Raw genomic sequence first — 21249 nt, 5'->3', positions numbered from 1 at the left:
GATCCTGTTTGAGATGCCGATGGATGTGCAAGTGGAAGGAGAAAATAAGACAAGCGTTCGTTGGGGCTTGGAACTTAGAAGGTGATTTTATTTAGGAGATGGAGATTTGGTGTTCAACTCGTGGGCATGTGAGGTAGATGCAAGGGCATGTTCATATCTTAGGGAGACTAAGCTGCGGAGGGTCCTGTTTCAGAAAAACTAATGGAAACTCTACAAGCAGAATTGGACATGACACACGGGTGTTGGAGGAGTTGTGCAGGTGAGAGACCCTGGCAGTGTGACTTTCACAAGCTTCATGCTAAATCCATCTTATGTATATGCACTTTTAAATATTGTATTTTAAATATTTATTTGAAAGGCAGAGTGACACAGAGAGGGGGAAAGACAGATCTTCTACCTCCTGGTTCACTCTTCAAATGTTCGTGATAGCCAAACATAGGCCAGGCAGAAGGGCCAGGAGTCACCAACTCCATCCAGGTCTCTCGTACGTGTGGCACTAAGCCCAAGTATTTGGGATCGTTTGTTGCCTTCTCAGGTGCATTAGGAGGAGGAAGCTGGATTAGAAATGTGAAGTAGTCGTGATTTGGAACTGAGTAATTTGAAACTAACCCTTGCTCAAATTTATGTGCACAGCACTGGGTGAAAGCAGTTGTGTTGCATCACTGCCTGAACGAATTACTATATTTGTTTAATGAACTGAAGAAAGGGCCTACTTTAGTATCACTCACTGTTACCATCTTTAAAAGTTTAGCTTGTAAAGCAGAATGTTTTGCGTGAGTTAAGATTTTACAGCTTTCAAATTTACTTTTTTAGTGGGGACTGTCAGAATGCATAAATCGCAAATCAACCAAAAATCTGAAGGCAGACTTAAGGATATCCAATCTTCCCACATAGCAGGATTCCAGAATAAGCCATTCCTTAAGAACAGGACTTGGGAATCTAAAATTCAACAAAACTTACTAGTTAGAATTTGAGCAGTAAAAGAATTTGCTGCAATTGCTAAATTGTGATCTTTGAAATGTTTTTGAAAGAATCACATTTTTGTTACTTCTGAGTCATGTAAGGACTCCAACTTAAATCCAGACACTCTCCAAGAAAGTTACAAACTACAAATTAGGACAAGACCAAAAGCCACGGGTATACGTCCAAACAGACTACAGGAGTCCTGCACAATTTATGGTGGAGAACAAAAATTTTACAGTTAATGTCATTGGTGCAGAGAACAATACAAAATGAGCAGGAAAAGCAGCTCTGTATATAAACCTTACTTTGTAGCAGTAGCAGTATATATTATGGGGAAGCCTGGTGCAGAGGGCAGAAAGGATGAAAACTCAGTTTCAGAATCTCAGTTAACTTCTACTCATGCAACACGAGCGAGCCAGTGGCCATTCTTGGCTGGAAGCAGCAGCTTGGCAAAGACTTTTAAAATGCAATGGTAAGGAGACGTAGTTTGTATATTGACCAAACTGTACAGAGATCATGTGTGTTAGGCTTCCTGGAGAGAAATGACATGGACAAAAAATAATAATAATATTCATAAGTTATCAAATCAAGTATAGAAATATGGAGCAATGGAAAGTCCATGTAAATTACTGGTATGTAGAGGAAATGAACTTGAAGATTAAGGAAGGACACTACTGAGTTAGTCTAGTTTAGCGATAAATAAAACAACGAATCAACTTGTGTTACCAAGGAAACAGTACTGATGCATAAATCCCAATGAGTTTTTCCCAAGGCCTAAGGAAGGAAACTATTTTTAATACATAATTAACTTCAAATTTAGTGCTATACATTACTTACTATTTTCCTTTCACATAGTTGAATTCTTTTATCCCTATCTCTACAAAGCTGAAAAAACAAATGTTCTTTCTAGGATGTTAGGTTTCTTATAAAATAAGCAGTGATTCTGCTGAGAGGGCAAAACAGATTTCAGCAATAACATAATTTGAAAAGATTTTAATTTGCACTTCTGCCCTGCCTGTCACACACTCAAAATGGGATGTTCAGTATATTTGCTATTTCAGCTGCATTTTTATTTGCTCTCTCCCCCAGCTGAAGTGGAAACAGAAACAAAGAAAATAATATCATGTAAATACTTTCGTTCTGAACCTTAATTATTCCCCACTTTCAGTAGTTAATTTGATGTGGCCATTCCTTCCTTCATTCAAATTTGTTTATTCTAAATATTTGTTGAGCATTTATTATGCACTGATGTAGATGCTATCAGCATGCTGCTCGGCTTGCTGGTTGGATGTTAATTGAGGGGGTCACTCTTGTTTCTTTTCAATATTTATTTGAGAGACAGGGAACTTTCCTTCCTTGCTTACTGCCCAAGTGCCCACAATCTAGTAGGCAAGACTGAGGCAGGGAGTCAGGAGCTACATCTAAGCCTTAATGTAGGTAACTGGTACCCAATCACTAGGGCCATCACCTGCTGCTTCCCAGATCTGCTTAACAGGAAGTTGGAGTCAGATGACACCAGCATCTCTAACACCAGGCTAAATGAATGCTGGGTTACTACTGTGGACCAGAGGTTATTTAGAGACAAAACACTTCAAAGAAGTGAGAAGATACAATCTTCTCGCCTCCTCTCACTACTGATGACCTTGACTTCACTGAGAAAGCAGACATAATCAAGAGGGACCTCAAGCACCTCTCATCATTAACCCACATAGCAACATTCGCATCCAAGTTCACTAACATCCCCCAGGTGCAATGTAGCACCTGAGCCATTCCCAGGCCTTCATGCCCTCTCCAGCACATTCCAACAATTCTCCCTTCTGATTCTTGCATTATTTGCATCTTGAAGATGTTTTATTTGAAAGAAAGATTTATAGAGAGGAGAGCCAAAGAAAGGTATCTTTCATATGCTGGTTCTCTCTCCAAGTGGCCACAATGACCAGAACTGAGCCAATTTGTAGCCAGGAACCCTTGAGCTTCTTCCAGGTCTCCCTCATGGGTGGCATTGTCTCAAGGACTTGAACCACCCTCCACTGCTCTCCCAGGCCATAAGCAGGAAGCTGGATGAGAAATGGAACAGCCGGGACATGAACTGGCACCCAAACTGTATGCCAGCACTGTAATGTGGAGGATTAGTTTGTAGAGACACTGTGCTGGCCCCACCTTCTTTGCATTTTCACCTCTACTCTTCTACACAAAATCCGGCAGTGGTTTTCCCCTTTTCCTTTTTAAAGTTCTTCTGGTGCCATTTTTCAATTCCAGCTCTTGCCTTGCTCTTCCTATTGAGTACCAAGTTCTTTGGGAAGAGTTGCTTTTACTCAGTCACCGGTTTCTCTTCCTGTTATCCCACAAACCTGCAGCAGTGAGTCCTCTGCCGCCTCTTTGCCGAAACTGCTTTTAATATCCCAAGTACCATTATACCTATGAGCCCAGTGGTCAGTTCACACCTCACTAGACTCAGAGGCTGAACTAAAGCAGTACTTGATCCTCTGCCTTTGTGGCCTCACCCCTGGCTTTCTCCAACATTACCAGTCTCAGGGTTTTATCTTTCGAACACTTTTCTGTCCCACTCACTAGCCTTGGCCAATGTCATGGTTTTTGTGCCAGTGACTTCGAAACTTCCATCTCTAGCTCAGCTCTCTTTATGTGGGACTTTTCTATATTGCTCACATGTTTCAGTATCGGGGAGAAATTTTAATGTTGGCATGTCCTAAGTTGAACCAGTGATATTCCCAAACCCAATCTACTCATGTTTTTCCCCTCTTAATCTGCATCAATAGTACCCATTTACTTGCTCTGGCCATTAACCTTGGAGTCTTTCCTGATCCTTTTTCCCTCACACCCCACATTTGATTTGTCTGGAAGTTGTGTTGGTTCTTTGTTCAAAATGAACTTGCTACCTCCAGTGCAACCCTAATTTGAATCACCATGGAAGTTCATCCAGTGTCGTTGTAACAACCAGATGCCGTTCCCAATTCCTCCCTTGTCTTCCTCCAACACAATCTCTACACAGTGGCCAGAGTAGTGCCTGTAAACACGACCTCTGCTCAAATTATCTGGAGTAAAAGCACTGTGACAGCCTTAAGCCATGCACCTCCTACCTTCCCCTCTATTGCCACAGCCACATGGGCCTTTTGCCACATCCCAAACACAGCAGATACACTGAAGATTCAAGGTCTTTCTTACGTCTCCTCAATCTAGAAGCATCTTTCTCCAGACATGCATCTGGCTCACTGCTCTACTCCCCCCATGCTTCTGTCACCCTACTGAAACCCACATGGGTATTATGAGATCCACTTGGAGAGCAGACAGAGAAGGGAATGAGGCCAAAGACGAAGTCCTAGATGATGCCAACATGAAAAGATCCATCAGAGGAGATAAAATATCAAGATAGATTCAAAAGGAGCCAACAGGGAGGCTGGAGAAGAGCCAGGGGAGCAGGGATCACTGAAAGCAAATTAGTGTTACAGGTTGGGGGTGGGGCTACGCAGCCAGCTACAAATAAGTGACCATAGGCATCAGGTACTTGTCAGTGTACTGGTGGGCAGCACACAGACCGCAAGAGGCTGGAGAAGGATGGGAAGCTGTCCACTGCAGGCCCCCAGCACTCAGTCCTCACCTCTTCTACCACCCTGTGTAGATCCCTTGTCCATCTCCAGGGTCACCTTTTGGTATGCTCTCTCCACCATTTCACCATCCCTCTGTTGAGCATTTAGGCAAAAACAGACTCTGAGTACAGTAAAAATAATAATAATGATGATGATTAAAAAACCCTCTTAGTTTTTTCCTCCATCTGAACAGCTAAACATGGCTGCAGTAAACACAATAAAGTTGGCCAGTCTTTTTTAAAATTGAAGAAATCTCATGCCAAGTCTGTAGAAATACCCTGCAATCCACCTAATTTTCCTGTGGACTGGCTTGCTTTTCAAGGTGCTCCCTTCATATCTATGTTGTCATGTCTTAGGATGACTACACCTCATTCTCCAGCGCACCAAGTGCTAATTTCACTCCAGTGTCCAATAAAATGTCACCTTTGGGTGGGGGGTAGGGAGCAATCTTTACAATAACCACCCTAAGCCACTTGTTTTCCTGCTTACTCTTTGTTTTAGCACTTCTAAACACATCATTTATGTCCCCCTGTTGGGGCTCGGTGTGATGGCTAATTCAGTGGCTAATTCTTTGCCTTGCACGCACTTGGATCCCTTATGGGCTCCAGTTCATGTTCGGCTGCTGCTCTTCCTATCCAACTCCTTGCTTGTGGCCTGGAAAAGTGATAGAGAATGGCCCGGAGCCTTGGGACCCTACACCCATGTGGGAGAACCAGAGGAAGCACCTGGCTCCTGGCTTTGGATCAGTTCAGTTCCAGCTGTTGCAGCCACTTGGGAACCAGTGGATGGAAGCTCTTTCTCTTCATCTCTCCTCTGTAAATCTAATTTCCAATAAAAATAAATAAATCTTAAACACAGGCCTGGCACGGTGGCCTAGAGGTTAGTGTCCTCACCTTGAACTCGCCGGGATCCCAGTGGGCGCCGGATTCTATCCATGCAGCCTCACTTCCCATCTAGCTCCCTGCCTGTGGCCTGGAATCGAGGACAGCCCAAAGCCTTGGGACCCTGTACCCACGAGGGGAAGCCAGAAGAAGCTCCTGGCTCCTGACTTCAGATCAGCTTAGCCCCGGCTGTTGGCAGTCATTTGGGGAGTGAATCATCAGACGGAAGAGCTTCCTCTCTATCTCTCCTCCTCCTCTCTGTATATCTAACTTTACAATAAAAGTAAATCTTTAAAAAAATAAACACAACATTGGCCACTTGGGTAAATTAGACAAATGCTCAAATGGGAACAAAGTTCACGGGGTCAGTGTCAGTGTTGCAAACTAAGGCTCTATCTCTGATGCTAGCATCCCACATCGGCACTGGTTCAAGTCCAGGCTGCACCTTTTCCGATCCAGCTCCCTGCTCATGTGCCTGGCAAAGGAATGGAAGATGGCCCTAATGCTTGGAGACCCAAAGAAATACAGGGCTCCTGGCTTTGGATTAGCCCAGTTCTGCTATTGCAGCCACTGGGGGAGTGACTCTTCTGTTTGTAACTCTGCATTTCAAATAAAATAAGTAAATCTAAAACAAAGATGAAAAGATGGCATTCTTAAAAAAAAAAAAAAGGTAAAATACTATCTGGCAATATGCTGATTTGTGTAATCCTGTAGTAAAGAATTCGTTGCTGCAAATGTGAAGGAAGGATCATGTCTGTACAATAAAGGCCTTTCAGTGGAGTTTGAAAAATGGAAAAGTTAAAATAGGATTTGGGGTCGGGTTCTGTTTGGAATTTCTCTCTACAGAGACCGTAGTTGTGATCTGAGAAGTTCAACTGTCTCACCCTTTGCATGGCATTGACCAAAGATCTGTGTGCGGTACACTGAACTTCATGACACATCAAGACTTGGCAGTAAAATTTTTTTGGACAGCTAAAACATTCAAATCCCAAGGTGATTCTGAAAATAGCAGCCTGCACATTCTCATTCTAGTGTAAACAAGGAATGACATCTTCATTAGTGCCTCTTTCTCTTTCAGGAACTTCGTGAAAAACAACATTTGTTTTGTGAGTCATCACCAAGAAGAATTAGTGCCAACCCAGCTTCAAAGAGGAAAACCCCAAGAGCAGCTCCTGGGGGTATAACAGCTGCATGGCAGGGAGAGCAAAGCAGCTTTCCCAGAGACCAAACGGCTTGCACACTTTGAAACACTGACGGTTCAAGAACATGCAAGAGGTCTTTGCACCAGAACATATTTGCCACTTCCACATTTCCTCTTCCGGGGCATGGAGCTAGCTTTAGGGTCTCCATGAATTTATAAAGACAACTCTTAGCTCTCTCTTCCCCACAAGGTGGATGAGGTACAAGATCTTAAATGATCTCCTCTGAGCACAGAATCAGGTAAAATATATGTATTTTATATGTATTGTCTGATTCAATACTTCTTCAATGCCTTCTTCACAGAACAGCCTTGCTGAGACCGAGTCCTAGCAATGAGCAACCTTGGCCGTAAGCAACATATGCACAGAGACCAACTGCCCATGTTACTATTCAGACAGACAGGAGATGTGGGCACAAGCTGAGTTTTTGTCTACAGTAAGACACACCTACACCTGGGCCTTGTGTGACGAACCAGGCCACACAATGTGGAAGATATAATTGCACATATGTTCTAGATTAGGACAGGATATTAGCAACGATTCTAGTGATAATATCTAGCCACAGTTCAACGAGTACAGATTATACAGCTTACTTTGTCATGAACTATACCTGAATGCAAATTAATCTGCTTTAATTAGTTTTGCAATAAGCAGAAAAAGTAAACATTTTCACTTTTTTTTTTAATAGAAAGGACAATTTAACAATCCTGGGACCATATTTATTTAGAAATAGCTGTTAATAAAACATATGGAATCAGACCATTAAATCATCTGTCCAAACCTCTAAACAATTAGGTGTAAGTTATTACATCAAGTCAATAAAAATTCTCTTCATACAGTTTTTACGTTAACTTACAGTAATTTGTAGTTTCCTGAAATCCTTCACAGTCCTCAGGAATAACCTCTACCTCAGGTTATGGCACACGGGCTATAATTAATGCCTTCGAATGACTGCAGACATATTTCCATTATTTTCTGTGATTAAATACAGATGGCCAATTTGAATTCTCATCTGTACAATGGACTGCTCTCATCTGTACTACTCCAGTTGAATTTTAACACTTATTCAGGCATTTTACCAAAACAATTTGGACATGATAGAAAATCTACAATAAAGAATCATGAACCATTGAAGTTGTCACCTGCTAACTTAGTAATTTATTATAAGGTATGAAAGACACACCAAAAACTTATAATAATCTAACTTCAAAGATATTGTAAAAAATTTGATTAGCTTGAAGAAAGAATTCTTGGGCAAAATCCTTTTATTTAGGTTGGAAGATTCCTCCTGGCTACTGACAAATTTTCACAATTTGGAATAGAGAGTGCATGACTACTGGAAAGATGGTAAATCTGGTAAAGTAAGCAAAGACTGCTCGTGTCATCCTGGCCCTGAAACTCACCAACTTACAGGGGCGCCTGACGAGAGATCCATGATCTGATTCTGTAACATATAGTCCGTATGCAAGTTGCAGCTTGTATCTCTCTCTGTGTGCAGAGACAAAGGAGGATGTGCCCTGCAGAGGATCAAGTCAAGACACTTGGGAAGTTCTGTCCAAAATCAGTGTACAGTGAGATCTTCAACAAAATCAAGACAGTGATCAGTATCAACTTTTGCTTCTTTGCTAAGCATTACAGATTGTTTAGCAAAGCAGTTCCATGTTTTCACTTTAAACTTCAAACACTGCAGTAGCACTTGAGTTATTTCTTGGTTTAGCCATCCATTGAAAATGAACAAACAGGATGTAAATTTAGTTGGTTTCTTACTAATTACTTTACCCAGTTTTGTCTTTCATTATCCCAGTTTATAACTGAACAATTTTGTCTTCAAAATAGTTTTTATACAACACCCACCCATTCCCCAAAATCAAATCAAGCTATTTGGCTTTCAAAAATAAAAAGAGGGGCATACTTAAATTTCTATATACATATTCACAGTTTTTATTCATATTTTAAAAAACTGACAGTACTTGTGGGAAGCCAGCAGAGAATATCAGCCTTATAGATCACATGAACAACTTGCCAGGCAGTGCTCCCCCAACCCAGTCCTGGCCAGCCTGTCCTTCCTCCTTTTCCAGATAAAGCACTTCCAGTGAGCTGCTGATCCGCCCATAGGCTTCAAGTTACTTGAATACTGATAATATTACATGATCTGGGCTCAGGTCTTAGCTCTGTAATAATCCCCCCCCCCGCCACATTCCATATTTTTCTGTGAACATGCAAATCAGGAGATAACTTATCAATTGGAAAATTCCAAAATTTTTAATACCCTGCCTGTGATTTTTTTTATTTAACTTTAGTTTTTGTGCATAAGGTTTCAGTTATCCAACTAGATCTTAAATAAAAGGTAAAAATAAAAGGTCTTAGAAAACCACAATTAAATCTTGTGTAAGAATAACATAACTTAGCCTTTGCCCCTATTTTTGAAGGAGTGACAAGCAGTGCAGGGAAGAAGCAAGGAAGGAAGGAAAAAGATAAAAATAAGCATGAAATAATATGTATTACTCAGTGCAGTGCTTAAATTTCCAAGATTTTATATGATAAAATGTACTCTTTATGGAGGCTAAAAATGTTGCAATTTTTTCATAAAGGCTTAAAAATATTTTGGCAATTTAGGTTTTAGAAGATTGCTGTTGGGACACTGGCCTGGGTTAAGTTCCTACTGATAAGTGAATCTGATTCTGTTCAGCTTTATTTCCAGGTAAAATCCCTGCTGGTTATACAGTAAACTCCCAAATAGGGGCAGTGAAGCCCACCTGTGGTTGGATCCTGTATTACCATTCCAAGATTCATGGGCAAGCCAGGGAGACAGTGTTTCAAAAATGTGTTACTTACTGTAACTTTAAGAGTGGCAATCCCATATATAGAACAGCCATTTTCAGCGGCATTAAGTAAGACACAACCGGGAGACAGATATAACTGGCAAAATGGCTTTCAAGTTCAAGGTGAACCATATAACCTACTGTGGCACAGAGGCAGTTTGTAGGTACTTCCCGTAAAGAGCACAATGACACGTGACAAGGTTCTAAGGATTCCTTAGAGCACCAACCCAAGGTTAACAGGCAAGAATCTCAACCAATTCCATACAACTACAATTGAATCTTTCCAGAACAATCAAGGTACAAATGGAGTACATCCTGTCACAGCTTCTTTCTCATAACATCTAGTGAAGAGGTTTCTGGTTTTAAAACTACAATCTCTTAGCTTTGAAGAGTTATTTAACATTTTCTACCATTTTAAATTAACAACATAAGCACTGTCTTATCTACAAAGTTCTACTCCCATCTCCTAGAGTTTATATACATACTTTTATTTCTAATCTGCAAGAAAAAAATCTACTCGCTATTTGGTAACAGGGCGTTGAGACACTATACACACAAGGCATATACATATGTACACAAAATATACTTCAAAAAGAAGCCGACACACTTCAGCCAGTCTAAGCTTGCATAGATTAAAAAAAAAGAGATACAGTTTTTGTTAAGATAGAAAATGGGGAATAAAATTTATAGAATGGATATGAAGAGATCTTTTCCAAACTTTTATTTGTGCACATTCAATTGAAAAAGATAACTTTTACAGGTTCTTTGGTGCCCATATTCAGCATACAAAAATGTAAAAGACTATTCACAAATAAAACACATTAGCTCCAACTGGAAAAAATAACAACAATAAAACAATGTAAGGTAGTGCACACCGTGACAGCTCTGCTTATGAGGACATGAAAATCACTGCGAAAATAAATAGAATGTCCTTTTGTAAAAGCAGCAATGTCATGTCTTGTAAACTTCTTTTTTATATTACAGCAAGTTTTGAAAGAACATCCAAATGGACTGGAGCTTACACTGTAGCCACAAATGAATCAAAGAGTCTATTTCCTCAATTGCTGTTGGTCCAGTTTTTCTTATGTTTTGAGTCCAATGTGCAGCAGGTTTTAAAAGGTGCTCAGTTAAGATTCACTAAGTGGTGAATTATAAAATTTCTTTCCTGCTTTCAAACACAAATGGGTAAATCTGTTCCACAGCAGTAGCAACAGCCTTTACGTTGGGTCCTGCAACAAACAATGGAGCAAAGCGTGAGGAGAGTTACAAAAGGGAATACTGGGGAAAACTTGACATACTAGAATTGCAAATTAGCAAATAGTTAAAGAGTTTCAAGTTAATTGTTGAAAATGTCTACACTTGCACAATCATCTATAGTCATAAGAATGAAAAGAGTATTTTCTGACAAATCTAAAATACAAACTGATGTTTGCTTAGGAGCATCAGAACATACAAAAATTTCAAACAATCATGAAGCAGAATAACAAGCTACTACATGACGTGTGTGGAGTGGGGGAATAACGTGGCTGCAGGGAACCGCTGTCCTTTGGGTCAGGGTCATCCAGCTTTTGGTTCAACTACCACTGGGGTTCACAGGGACATGGCAGAGTTCAGCAGAATGCAGAGGGTTTTAAGCTGTAAGGTCTTAAAAACTAAAACCCACAGATCTACTATTTGGTATCTATATGCTTATTATTATTCTGGTCATGTCACCCTCAATTGTGCCTAAGGTTGTAAAAAATACATGTAACATAACAGATGCCAATAATGACTGAACATTTTGCTTAAGTGTAACCTCTGTGAGGTTCAGTAAAGTTGATTCCTCTTGGATATTTTAAACACTAAGATGTTACAAATCAAAAAGCATCAGTGTTGGAATATTCACTATAATATTTTTAGTAACTTCAATATGGCAATCTACTTACTTGCTCATGGACAGTATTTTCACATATTAACTATGATACAACAATGAAAATGAATGATCCACATACAACTAAATGGAACAATATAGAGGAGCCTCTCCAAGACAGTCATGAAGGAGGGGACACAGACATAAAGGCTTACAAATGCTACCAAAGAGGTAAAACCAATCTATAATGTTTAAAATTCAGGAGACTAGACTCTCCTGAATTAGATGTTATTTCTATCTTGGCAGTTTCCCTCCTATCCCCTAGATAGAGAAGTTTTATTTGCAAAGTGAAAAAGTGAACACAGAAAGAAGAGGGAGTCCCAACAGGAGAGCCAGGAGATGAGCTGCAGCTTGAAAGAAGCGAGGGAGAGACACTCTGCAGGGCATCTTTTGTACCAGTCAAGACAATCTGCTTCCAACACCACAGAATACCTGTTACTGTGATACTTCCTGTTGAAAAAATCTGTAACGTAGCTCGTAGAGACTTTATCCGATAGCACACGGCAGGATGAAGTTCAGGTTCATAACTGTATTTTTAAAAGGACATAATTAATACAAATACTTCCAGCCTGATCAGTCATTTCAAACTTGGCTAACTTCTGATTCTTCAGAGACATACCTGGCATGAGGTCTATTGTTCTTTGTGAATTCTGGCAAACGGATTTCAAACGGCATGTTGCATACTGCCAAAACGTTAACCACCTTAAAATCTGTAAATATTACCTTTAGGAGAGAAGTAAAACCCAATGAATCATTTTGGGGAAAAACAAAACAAAACAAAAAAAGAAACCTGTTTATCATGTACTAAGTTTTGATTCTTAAAAATATGCCCAAAACGTCTTTAATTTTATAATCTAAGGGACTTGCATGGTTAAAACACTACGTGTGGGACCTTCAGAATTTTTAATTCCTTAAGAATGCAAATGGAACACTTAATTAAAACTACCAGGAATAGAAAGAGAATAGTGCAGGGGTTAAAGTAAAGCAGGAATCACCTTCTAAAGTAGATGGGAGGACCTTTATACATTCAGGGGTCATTTGTGTATTTTAACATCACTCATAATCCATACAAAACTATGAACTTAAAAATCAGCCTGCTATATAGATTTATTGACTCTGGAATTCCACCTGTGGAATTCAGGGCCAGATCAAATTTTTTTTGCACTCCTGTCCTAAAGAGCTAGTTGAAACAGTCACTCTAAAATGTCAATAATTACAGACTATGTGCACTGAGTTCCAAATGTCATATATTTTTTCTCATATGCAACAAGAGGACATTTCCCTGAGTTCTAGTAATATGTTTACTTTGTTTCTGAGCATAAGAGTGGGCTGCCTCACTCCCGACTGCAGCTTCTGGGCAGTGCAGACCCTGTGAAGCAGTGGCTCTCACCACGCACCCATGCAGGAGTTCCTAGCTCCTGGGTTGGGCCTCAGAAAGGCCATTTGTACACACCATGGTAGATAACTGGGAGAAAGAAATCTGTCAATGGGAGTTCTTTCTAGTAAACACAGTGTTTCTAACTAACTGGGATTTCTTTCAACCCTTTCATATCATGGTTAAAAAATGTAGCTCCAAGGGTAAAAATAACACCGTCTTAACATTAACAATGTCGGGCCCGGTGGCGTGGCCTAGCAGCTCAAGTCCTCACCTTGAACGTGCCAGGATCCCATATGGGCGCCAGCTCTAATCCTGGCAGCTCCACTTCCCATCCAGCTCCCTGCCTGTGGCCTGGGAAAGCAGTCCAGGACGGCCCAAAGCCTTGGGACCCTGCACCCGCGTGGGATACCCGGAAGAAGTTCCTGGATCCTGGCTTCGGATCGGCATAGCATCAGCCGTTGCGCTCACTTGGGGAGTGAATCATTGGACAGAAGATATTCCTCTCTGTCTCTCCTCCTCTCTGCATATCCGACTTTGTAATAAAAATAAATAAATCTTAAAAAAACAACATTAACAATAATTTTTGTTTCCACCTCACTGTCTTTTCCAACTTATTCCAAAACGACAGCTCTGGTTGATCTAACTATTCTCTGCCTCAGTATTTACACAACAGAGTTGCAGAAAGGCAGAAGGCTAAAGCAGCCCCATCATCAAACCAGTCACCCTTCCAGGCTCTCCCCAGCACTGCCCCCAGGCCTGCCAGCTGCAGTGCCTGCCCACATCTATCTCACAGCAACTCCAGTTAATGACTTAATTCGACTTCCCCTAACAGAAAAGTCTTCTTCCCCAATCAGCCTAGTCCTCTCCTTCACAGACTTTCTCAACTTAATCTGCCATTCACTTATTATCGGCAAGTAACTCAACAAGACCGCACTTAACATGCAACAATTTTATTCAAAGTTACTCTTTACAAACAACATTTGATAAGGGTGACAGGCCAGTGAGAATCCCTTCACATACATGAGAACCCACCATCCAGTGTGTCATATCAATAGGCCCAGATATTGTTAAAAATGATTAATTTGAGGTTTTTTTTAAAAGTATTTATTTTTATTGAAAAGACAGATCTACAGAGAGAAAGATTGTCCATCTGCTAGCTTACTCCCCAAGTGGCCACAATGGCTGGAGCTGAGCAGGTCCAAAGACAGGAGCTAAAAGCCTCCTCCAGCTCTCCTACACCAGCGCAGGGTCCCAAGGCTTTGGGCCACCCTCTACAGCTTTCCCAGGCCACCAACAGGGAGCTGATGTGAAGTGGAGCACCCGGGATAGGTTACTGGTACCCACATAGGATGCTGCACTTGAAGGTGGAGGATTAGCCAGCTGAATCAGGCCCTCCAAAAGCAGTACAATTGTAAGGATAGAAGTATTTATATGGGAAAGGAATTTGAGAAAAATCTAAGATGTTTTACAAATACTTACATGGCCAAATTTTGCTATTAAGTGTTCATACTAAAGAACAATAATAAAAACCTAAGACATATTCAGAGTTCCTGCAGTGATTTCTCAATTTTTAATATACTAATTTTTTTCAACTTTACAAAAATAAACCCTTGAATATTTACAATCTGGATTTAACACATTTATTTTAAAATCACACATAACATCACTGCTTATTTAAGATACAGCACAAGTTTCCAAAACTTGCATCAAAGCATGCAATGATTAGATAAGGGGAACCCGGCCCATTGATTCAGTTACACATTCTGTCTTTGCAAAAGGTAGGATGCCAAAATCCTCTCTGCACAACCAGAAACAACACTTGTCAGTCTTAGAGCTTTCTGGTTGTGCTATAAATACCAGCAGTTATTCCTCTTGTCCAGTAGCACTTGTATACCCATTCACCATCCTCTCTCCAGCCCCGTACCACCTCCATACACACAAATGGGTATTTTTGAAAATGTTACCTGAAAACCTAGTTTCTGCAGACTGCGAGCTAAACGTCTGGCACCAAATTTAGCTTCTTCTTCACTATGGTTTTAAGGAAGTAAAAACAATATAAGTTAGGTGTAACATAAATCTTACATTGAGGAGAATAAACTTTACAAGTGACAGAAAACTGTCCTCTCCATGAAAGGAAAAATAAAAAATTAAAAACCCAAGTGCCATTTACCTTGTTGCTCCAGTGCAAATGATTTTTCCTGAGGACCAAATTGTAGCTGTAATTCTAGGTTTTCTAAGCTTCATTAATACTTTCTGGGGTTAAAAAAAAAAAAAAGAGAGATCTGATTACTTAAGAAGCATTAATTCTGATACATGGTTCTGCTTTATGTGGTCACATTCATTACAAACACTACTCAAACCTCGTCCAAGATGGAAATAATTGTTCTCCAAATCACCCATTCAAAATCAATACTGAACACAAGGAATAGATTAACCTGAAGGGATACCATTTAAAAATTTGAGGGTTATGGAACTCCCACTAAATACCTGGAGTCAACACAGTGTAGGGACAGCAATGCTGCACCTCTTATTCCACTCTAATCATGTAACTGGGATTGACATGGTTTCCCACAGGTGCTAAATCTACCCAAACCTCAGGGCGCTCTGCAGCGGCTGTTCCCTGCAGGACCTGCAGCAGTCTCCTCTCGGTTTTCTCACTTCACAAGTCTCTCCTTACGTGTCACACAACAGCAAAGCCTTCCCTGGCACTCTTGCATCGCCCTCTTAGCTCTGTTGCATTCTGCCTCACGGCTCCCACAGCAGTTACACTACTGAGATGCTTATTACATATTCAAGTGCAGAGTGGCAATTCTGAGTGCAAGAAAATGTGGAAACTGGAAAGGCAGTTTCAGATTCCTTAAATATGAAAGTTATTTAAAGCAAGAATGAAATCACCTACAGCATTAAAATAGGTTGAGAACTGAGTTCTAAAATAACTTCTGAATTTAAATTTTCATTGCAATTTCTCATTTATAGAAATATTTAATATATGCACAATACGTGCAAGAGAAAAAAATTATCAGATAACACATAATGAATCAAGGTATTTTTCAGAAGTTTTTGCTACTTTTTTGAGTTCCTCTGTCATGTCGTATTTTTTAAACTACAAAGCTTAAAGTTTACTACAGACCAAGACAACTTTTGCACTGAAATGTCAAGCATGAGTAGCTGAGAAACACTGACTTGAATCTGTGCATTTGTCACTAGCCACTAACTTGCCATCAGCTCAAAATTTTCAGTTAGCCTTCCTAGAAAAAACCTTCCTTTCTATATGTCAGCTCAAGTATGAAGGCAGGGTTAGGCATTTCCATGTCAAAACATTTTAGCAGATATATTCATTCTGTTTTTTAAAGGGAAAATGGTATTATAATGAACCTGAACATGCTAGCAATTTAATTTGCCAATGTCAGCACCCATAAACATTCTTAATATTTGTACTTGAAGTATTTGTAATAAACATATAAAACATCTGCCTCATCAATCTTTGGTTTATACAGTGTTTATAAAAGGCTTAAGCATTGTTATTTAACATTAATCTTAAAACACTAAGATTTAATATGTATGAATACAGAACTTTTAGATATTACAGGGTTTAATTAAAACTAATTGCCTATATTAAAGTTAGAATCATATTAATGCTATAATTTGAATTTAAAAAGCCATCTGAGGCTAGTGTTGTAGGGTAGCTAATTAGGCTGCTACTTGCAATACTGGTTCTACATATTACAGTCCCAGCTGCTCTGTTTCCAACCCAGCTCCTTGCTAACACACCTAGGAAATCAGTGGAAGATGGCCCACGTGCTTGGGGCCCAGCACCCATGCGGGAGAGCCTGGCTTTGGCCTGGATCAGCCCCTGCAGCTGTGCTCATTTGAAGAGTGAACTAGATAATGGAAAATTTCTGCATCTGAGGTAAACACACAGATCTTACATAAGGGAAAAAAATCCATCTAAAAAAAGAGAATATTGACAAAAAAAGAAATATTCCACAAAAGTTTACAAAAATTGCAATGTTCATGAAAGGTTCCTTCCTTCAGGTTTAAAGGAATTTCTGTAACAATAAAATGCCTCAGTAGTCAATGAGTTCCTTGCTAAGAGGAAGAGACAGGTGCCTAAGTGCTGCCAGCTTCACAAGATGGCGGTCTCTTACACAGGGATCAAAGCTGTTCTCAGCACGACGAGAATATGGCAAGATGCTCATGAACTGCAAAGAATGAGTGTATTTTACACTCATAGCAGCATAAAATCAGGTACATCACAAAATACAGATACTTACTCCAACATCACGCTTATAAATTACATTTGCTCCTTCCAAAGCAATCTTCCTTAAGTTCAAATGGCATCTTGTTCTAAAAACACAGACTACATTTGTAATTAAAATGTCCAATGCAACGTCACTGTCTGCATCCATTGGGGTAGTTTAAAAACTCAGCTTCCCACCACGAAGATCACATCCTGAGAAATAAAGCAAAAAAAAGTCATTCAACTCCAATATTTTGTAAATTTTAACAATTTTAAAAGTAAATTCTAAGAAATGAATTTATATTATTATTTATCTTTGAATGTTTCTAGAACCAAATCTTATCTTTTCTGCTCACTAAAAAGTCATGTTTTAAAAGATAACTTGTTGTTACAACATTCAAAATCTAGATCTAATTTCATTATTTAAATGTACAAGTAACTTACATGCTGGGAATTTGCCAGGCTTTCCAATTACTCGTCCTTGTAACCACTATATTCCAGGTTTTGCCACAGTTAAAAGTGATTCCTCAATATGCCATATTTGAGGGCTGGATTTTGTGGTTCCTCATATCCAACCATTGCCACATATCTCACACAACCTGGTGGGGCTATGCAAAGTTGATTTCACTTTCCACTATTTCAGGTGAAATAACTAATTTACTATCCTTAAAGTGGCAGAAATAGTAATTAGAATGTCTAGCAGGATTTATTTGCTAGCCATTAATTCATTACTCACTGAACACCTTCAAACTGCTAGAGTACTATGAGTTAGGCAAAGTCCTTCATCCCCAAGGAGCTCACCGATGCGTGTAAGGGAGGAGCTGGAATAAGCAGCACAAAACCATCTTATCTTCTACCACGTGGTTTTCAATACTCTTAGGACAAGAGCATTTCTATACACAAGTAAGTGTTTGCTAAGCACGTGACCCATGTTCAGCTAAAAAATTCTCTACTTGGCTTATTTAACTATCTTCTACTTGCAACCCAGCAAATCATTAGCAAAATATAGTTTAATCCTCTGGAGCCATGACATGAAAAGCAAGTACTCTACATAAGGATTTTCGAACTATCACGACCAAGACGAGGATGCCAAGAACCCAGATAAAGCACATTCCCTTCTTCCACCCTCCAGTTTCTTATGGGACACAGCGACACATGACTGACAAGACTCCTAACACCTCTACAGAACCAAACACATTCAAATCTGTAGACCAAAGGGATGTCAAAATTTACTGTGTTTCCTTATTTTCTATCCTCACATTCCCTTTGAGCGGGCATTGCACTATCTTCCTTGTCTGATTATCGTAAGTCACCCTGTGGGGCAGAGGCAGCAGTGCGCAGGGGTGGACAGACTCTGGCCGAGGCAGTGGGTCCCGGCAGCAGGCTCAGGCATCATATACCATTACTAGGTGGGAGAATGCAGGCAGGTCATATATGTGTCCCAGTGTTCTCATCTGAGCATGAAACAGACTCACTAAGGCATACTGCTGTGATAAATAAAACAGTGAGAAAATATCCTTAGCATACATATCTGGGAAATCAAAACTCAAATGATGACAGTGATTACCAATGAAGTTTAAATCAACAGGCATATTAAGATTTTTCTCAGGATCACTTCTTGTGATTTATAATATAATCCAGTTAATGCAATATCTAGATGCCTTTTCCTATAAAAAATAAAATTCTCTAATTGGATAGTTTCTAATCCCAATGTTCATTCTACTCTTTATTCAAATTAAAACTCAGATGTCTAGAAGGGCACACTGTGGTAGAAAAATAGTTTTCACGGTCCAGCCAGGTGGCCAAATGACTATGTTTGGGCCAAGAAACAAAATCCCTTTATCCTCTGGGAAGCCTGTTTCAGAGTGCCAACTTAGCCAGTAAACATTCCTTTGCATTTTTGCCCTGTCTCTTTGTTGCTGCCTGGGAGTGTGAACAGGGAGCTGGAGTTCCAGCAGCCATTTGAGATCAAGCCACACTGAGAAAAGCATGATTCAACAGAAAGAGCTCTCCTGGGTTTCTGACTTTGTCAACATCTGTATTGGCTTTTAATTCCAGACGTTTTAAGTGTGAGAGAATAACCAATCAAATATCCCCTTGGGCAGTTCAGTATCTGATTCAGTTTGTTTTATCCTATTTGATGTAAAAAAAAAAAATAATCTGTCATGCAACTAAAACTGTGCTCTATATAGTTTCTTGGTAAAATATTTTTTTCTTCGTTGACTTTTTAAAAATTTTTTTGTAGTTAGGATTAGACTTGGTTGCATAGAGCCAAAATACAATTTGGCTCAATTTGGTACAAAGGCAGTGCACAGGGTGAAAATAAATGGAGACAGAGCTCCAGTCTGCGAACTCAAACAACTATGACATTAATTTAAGATTGCTGACACTCTCACATGGTAGCAACTTACATTCTAAAAATGAGGTCACAGGGACAGTTTATCTTAAATTTCTAAGGAATTGTATCTTGAAATCTTGAATGAGTAATCTGGCCAGCAGGCTCAGCAAGTATTGCTTCAACATAAAGTTTCAAGACACAATATGAAAAATGGGAATTTTACAAAAATACAGGGATCCTACACAAAAAATCTCAGATAAGTGTGTATCACTGGATGTTCACAAAAATTCGTTTTTTAAAAGATTTATTTACTTTACTGGAAAGAGCTGCAGAGAAAGAGGAATAGAGGGAAAGACAGATCTTACATCTTCCAGTGCACTCCCCAAACGGCCAGAATGGCCAAGGCTTAGCTAGTTCAAAGGTGGGAGATGAGATTCTTCCCGATATCCCATGTGAATTCAGGGGCGCAAGCACTTAAGCCCATCCTCTGCTGCTTTGCCAGGCCATAACAGGGAATTGGATTGGAAACAGAACAGCCAGAACTAGAACCGGGGCCCATATGGATGACCACACTGTAGGGAGGTTAGTGTACTATGCCACTACAGCAGCATCAAAAAATCACTTTTAGGGGCTGGTGCAGTAGCATAGTGGCTACAGTCCTTTCTTTAAGTGTTCCAGCTCCCTGCTTGTGGCCTGGGAAAGTAGTAGAGAACAGTCCAAAGCCTTGGGCACCTGCACCCATGTGGGACACGTGGAACAAGCTCCTGGCTTCGGATCAGCTGAGTTCTGGTCTTTGCAGTCATTCAGGGAGTGAACCAACTGATGGAAGATCTTTCTCTCTGACTCTCCTTCTCTCTGCAAATCTGACTTTGCAATTAAAATTTAAAAATCCTTTTTTAAAAAGAATCACTTTTAAACAGGCTAACTAGAATGACAATCCAGTAAAACACACGTGAAGTATATCCTATCAGGAGCATAACTGGTAACTCATAGACAACAGACTCGAATCAGCATTAGACAATAGCCAAACTACAAAGGCATATGGGGGGACTCAGGAGCGATCCTAACAACCTGTTAACAGGAGCTCATATACACAGAGCAGGGGGAACCCCAGAGTGGAGCAGGCGGACAGGAGGAGGCTTGTATCCCAACCCTGAAGACTCCCAGATCCTAACCAAGGACTATCAGTACGAGCACCAAGGACTACATCCCAACTGCCAAGGAGAACACGGGGAATTGGAGTGCCTTCAGAGGCCAAGAACTCTGAGGTCACCCACCTCCATTTGGATCTACCACATGGGATGGAAAAAGCCCAAATCCTGCCTTGCAGGATCCAAGGTCATCGGAACGACAAACAGGAGCACTGAGCAGTCCGCAGAAACAGAACAGTAAACTTCCTTCGGGACTAGGGAGAGGAGTTTTCTCTGGTCCTTTCTTGCCTGGTTCCCACTTTGGGTCCCCACCCTCTCTCGTAATGACCATCAGGATCACTCCAGAAACCCCTAAAAACAAACAAATAAACAAAAAAACTAGAATAGATAGACAGAGAACAACAAAGAAAGCTTAGAATCAGACAGGAAACAGTCAGCATGGATGCACTTATACCTTACTAGGTGGGGCACAAAGATTAGTTACTCCTTACTAGGGTATTGAAGATTTCTCTGCACACCCCTCCTAAAACTGTTCTGCACTTGAACTGTTGACACATCTCTTGTTAGAATTATAGAGTTAGACTACCCGGAAAACAGCCAGGTTCTGCAAAATCATGCTTCAATGCTATAAACTGCTAAATACTAAAATTAAAGTAGACATGAAGACAGTTGAATACTAATCTGTAGCCATTTTAAGGTGTATAGAACCTGGTAGTATATAAACTAATAATTGAAATGTCAATGTAGAAGTCACAGGATGTGG

The 21249-nt window shown here is 40.1% G+C and overlaps 2 protein-coding genes across 3 annotated transcripts in view; one reads left to right on the top strand and one right to left on the bottom strand.

Moving 5' to 3' along the window:
- SLC2A12 (solute carrier family 2 member 12) overlaps positions 1-6726 on the top strand; it is a 63389-nt gene extending 56663 nt beyond the window's left edge. Inside the window, exon 5 of the mRNA XM_040965602.1 lies at positions 6528-6726. Within this exon, the coding sequence (XP_040821536.1) occupies positions 6528-6633 (106 nt within the window). The 3' untranslated portion in view covers positions 6634-6726. The remainder of the gene's footprint in view (positions 1-6527) is intronic.
- Positions 6727-8571: 1845 nt separating this feature from the next.
- TBPL1 (TATA-box binding protein like 1) overlaps positions 8572-21249 on the bottom strand; it is a 37513-nt gene continuing 24835 nt past the window's right edge. Inside the window, exons 1-7 of one of the 2 annotated variants that reach the window (XM_040965604.1) lie at positions 18398-18412; positions 17032-17210; positions 14928-15010; positions 14722-14785; positions 11999-12102; positions 11812-11906; positions 8572-10699 (exon numbers count right to left, since the gene is read on the bottom strand). In XM_040965604.1, the coding sequence (XP_040821538.1) occupies positions 10620-10699; positions 11812-11906; positions 11999-12102; positions 14722-14785; positions 14928-15010; positions 17032-17166 (561 nt within the window). In that variant the 5' untranslated portion in view covers positions 17167-17210; positions 18398-18412 and the 3' untranslated portion in view covers positions 8572-10619. Of the gene's footprint in view, positions 10700-11811; positions 11907-11998; positions 12103-14721; positions 14786-14927; positions 15011-17031; positions 17211-18397; positions 18413-21249 lie in introns of those variants that run through there. The other variant, XM_040965603.1, reaches the window with a different exon arrangement.

Source organism: Ochotona curzoniae, unplaced genomic scaffold (assembly GCF_017591425.1).
Source record: "Ochotona curzoniae isolate NIBS_2020 unplaced genomic scaffold, NIBS_Ocur_1.0 scaffold_3890, whole genome shotgun sequence".
Classification (NCBI taxonomy): Eukaryota; Metazoa; Chordata; class Mammalia; order Lagomorpha; family Ochotonidae; genus Ochotona; species Ochotona curzoniae.
Note: the sequence above shows the minus strand (reverse complement) of the source record. Positions and strands in the feature narration are given on the sequence as shown.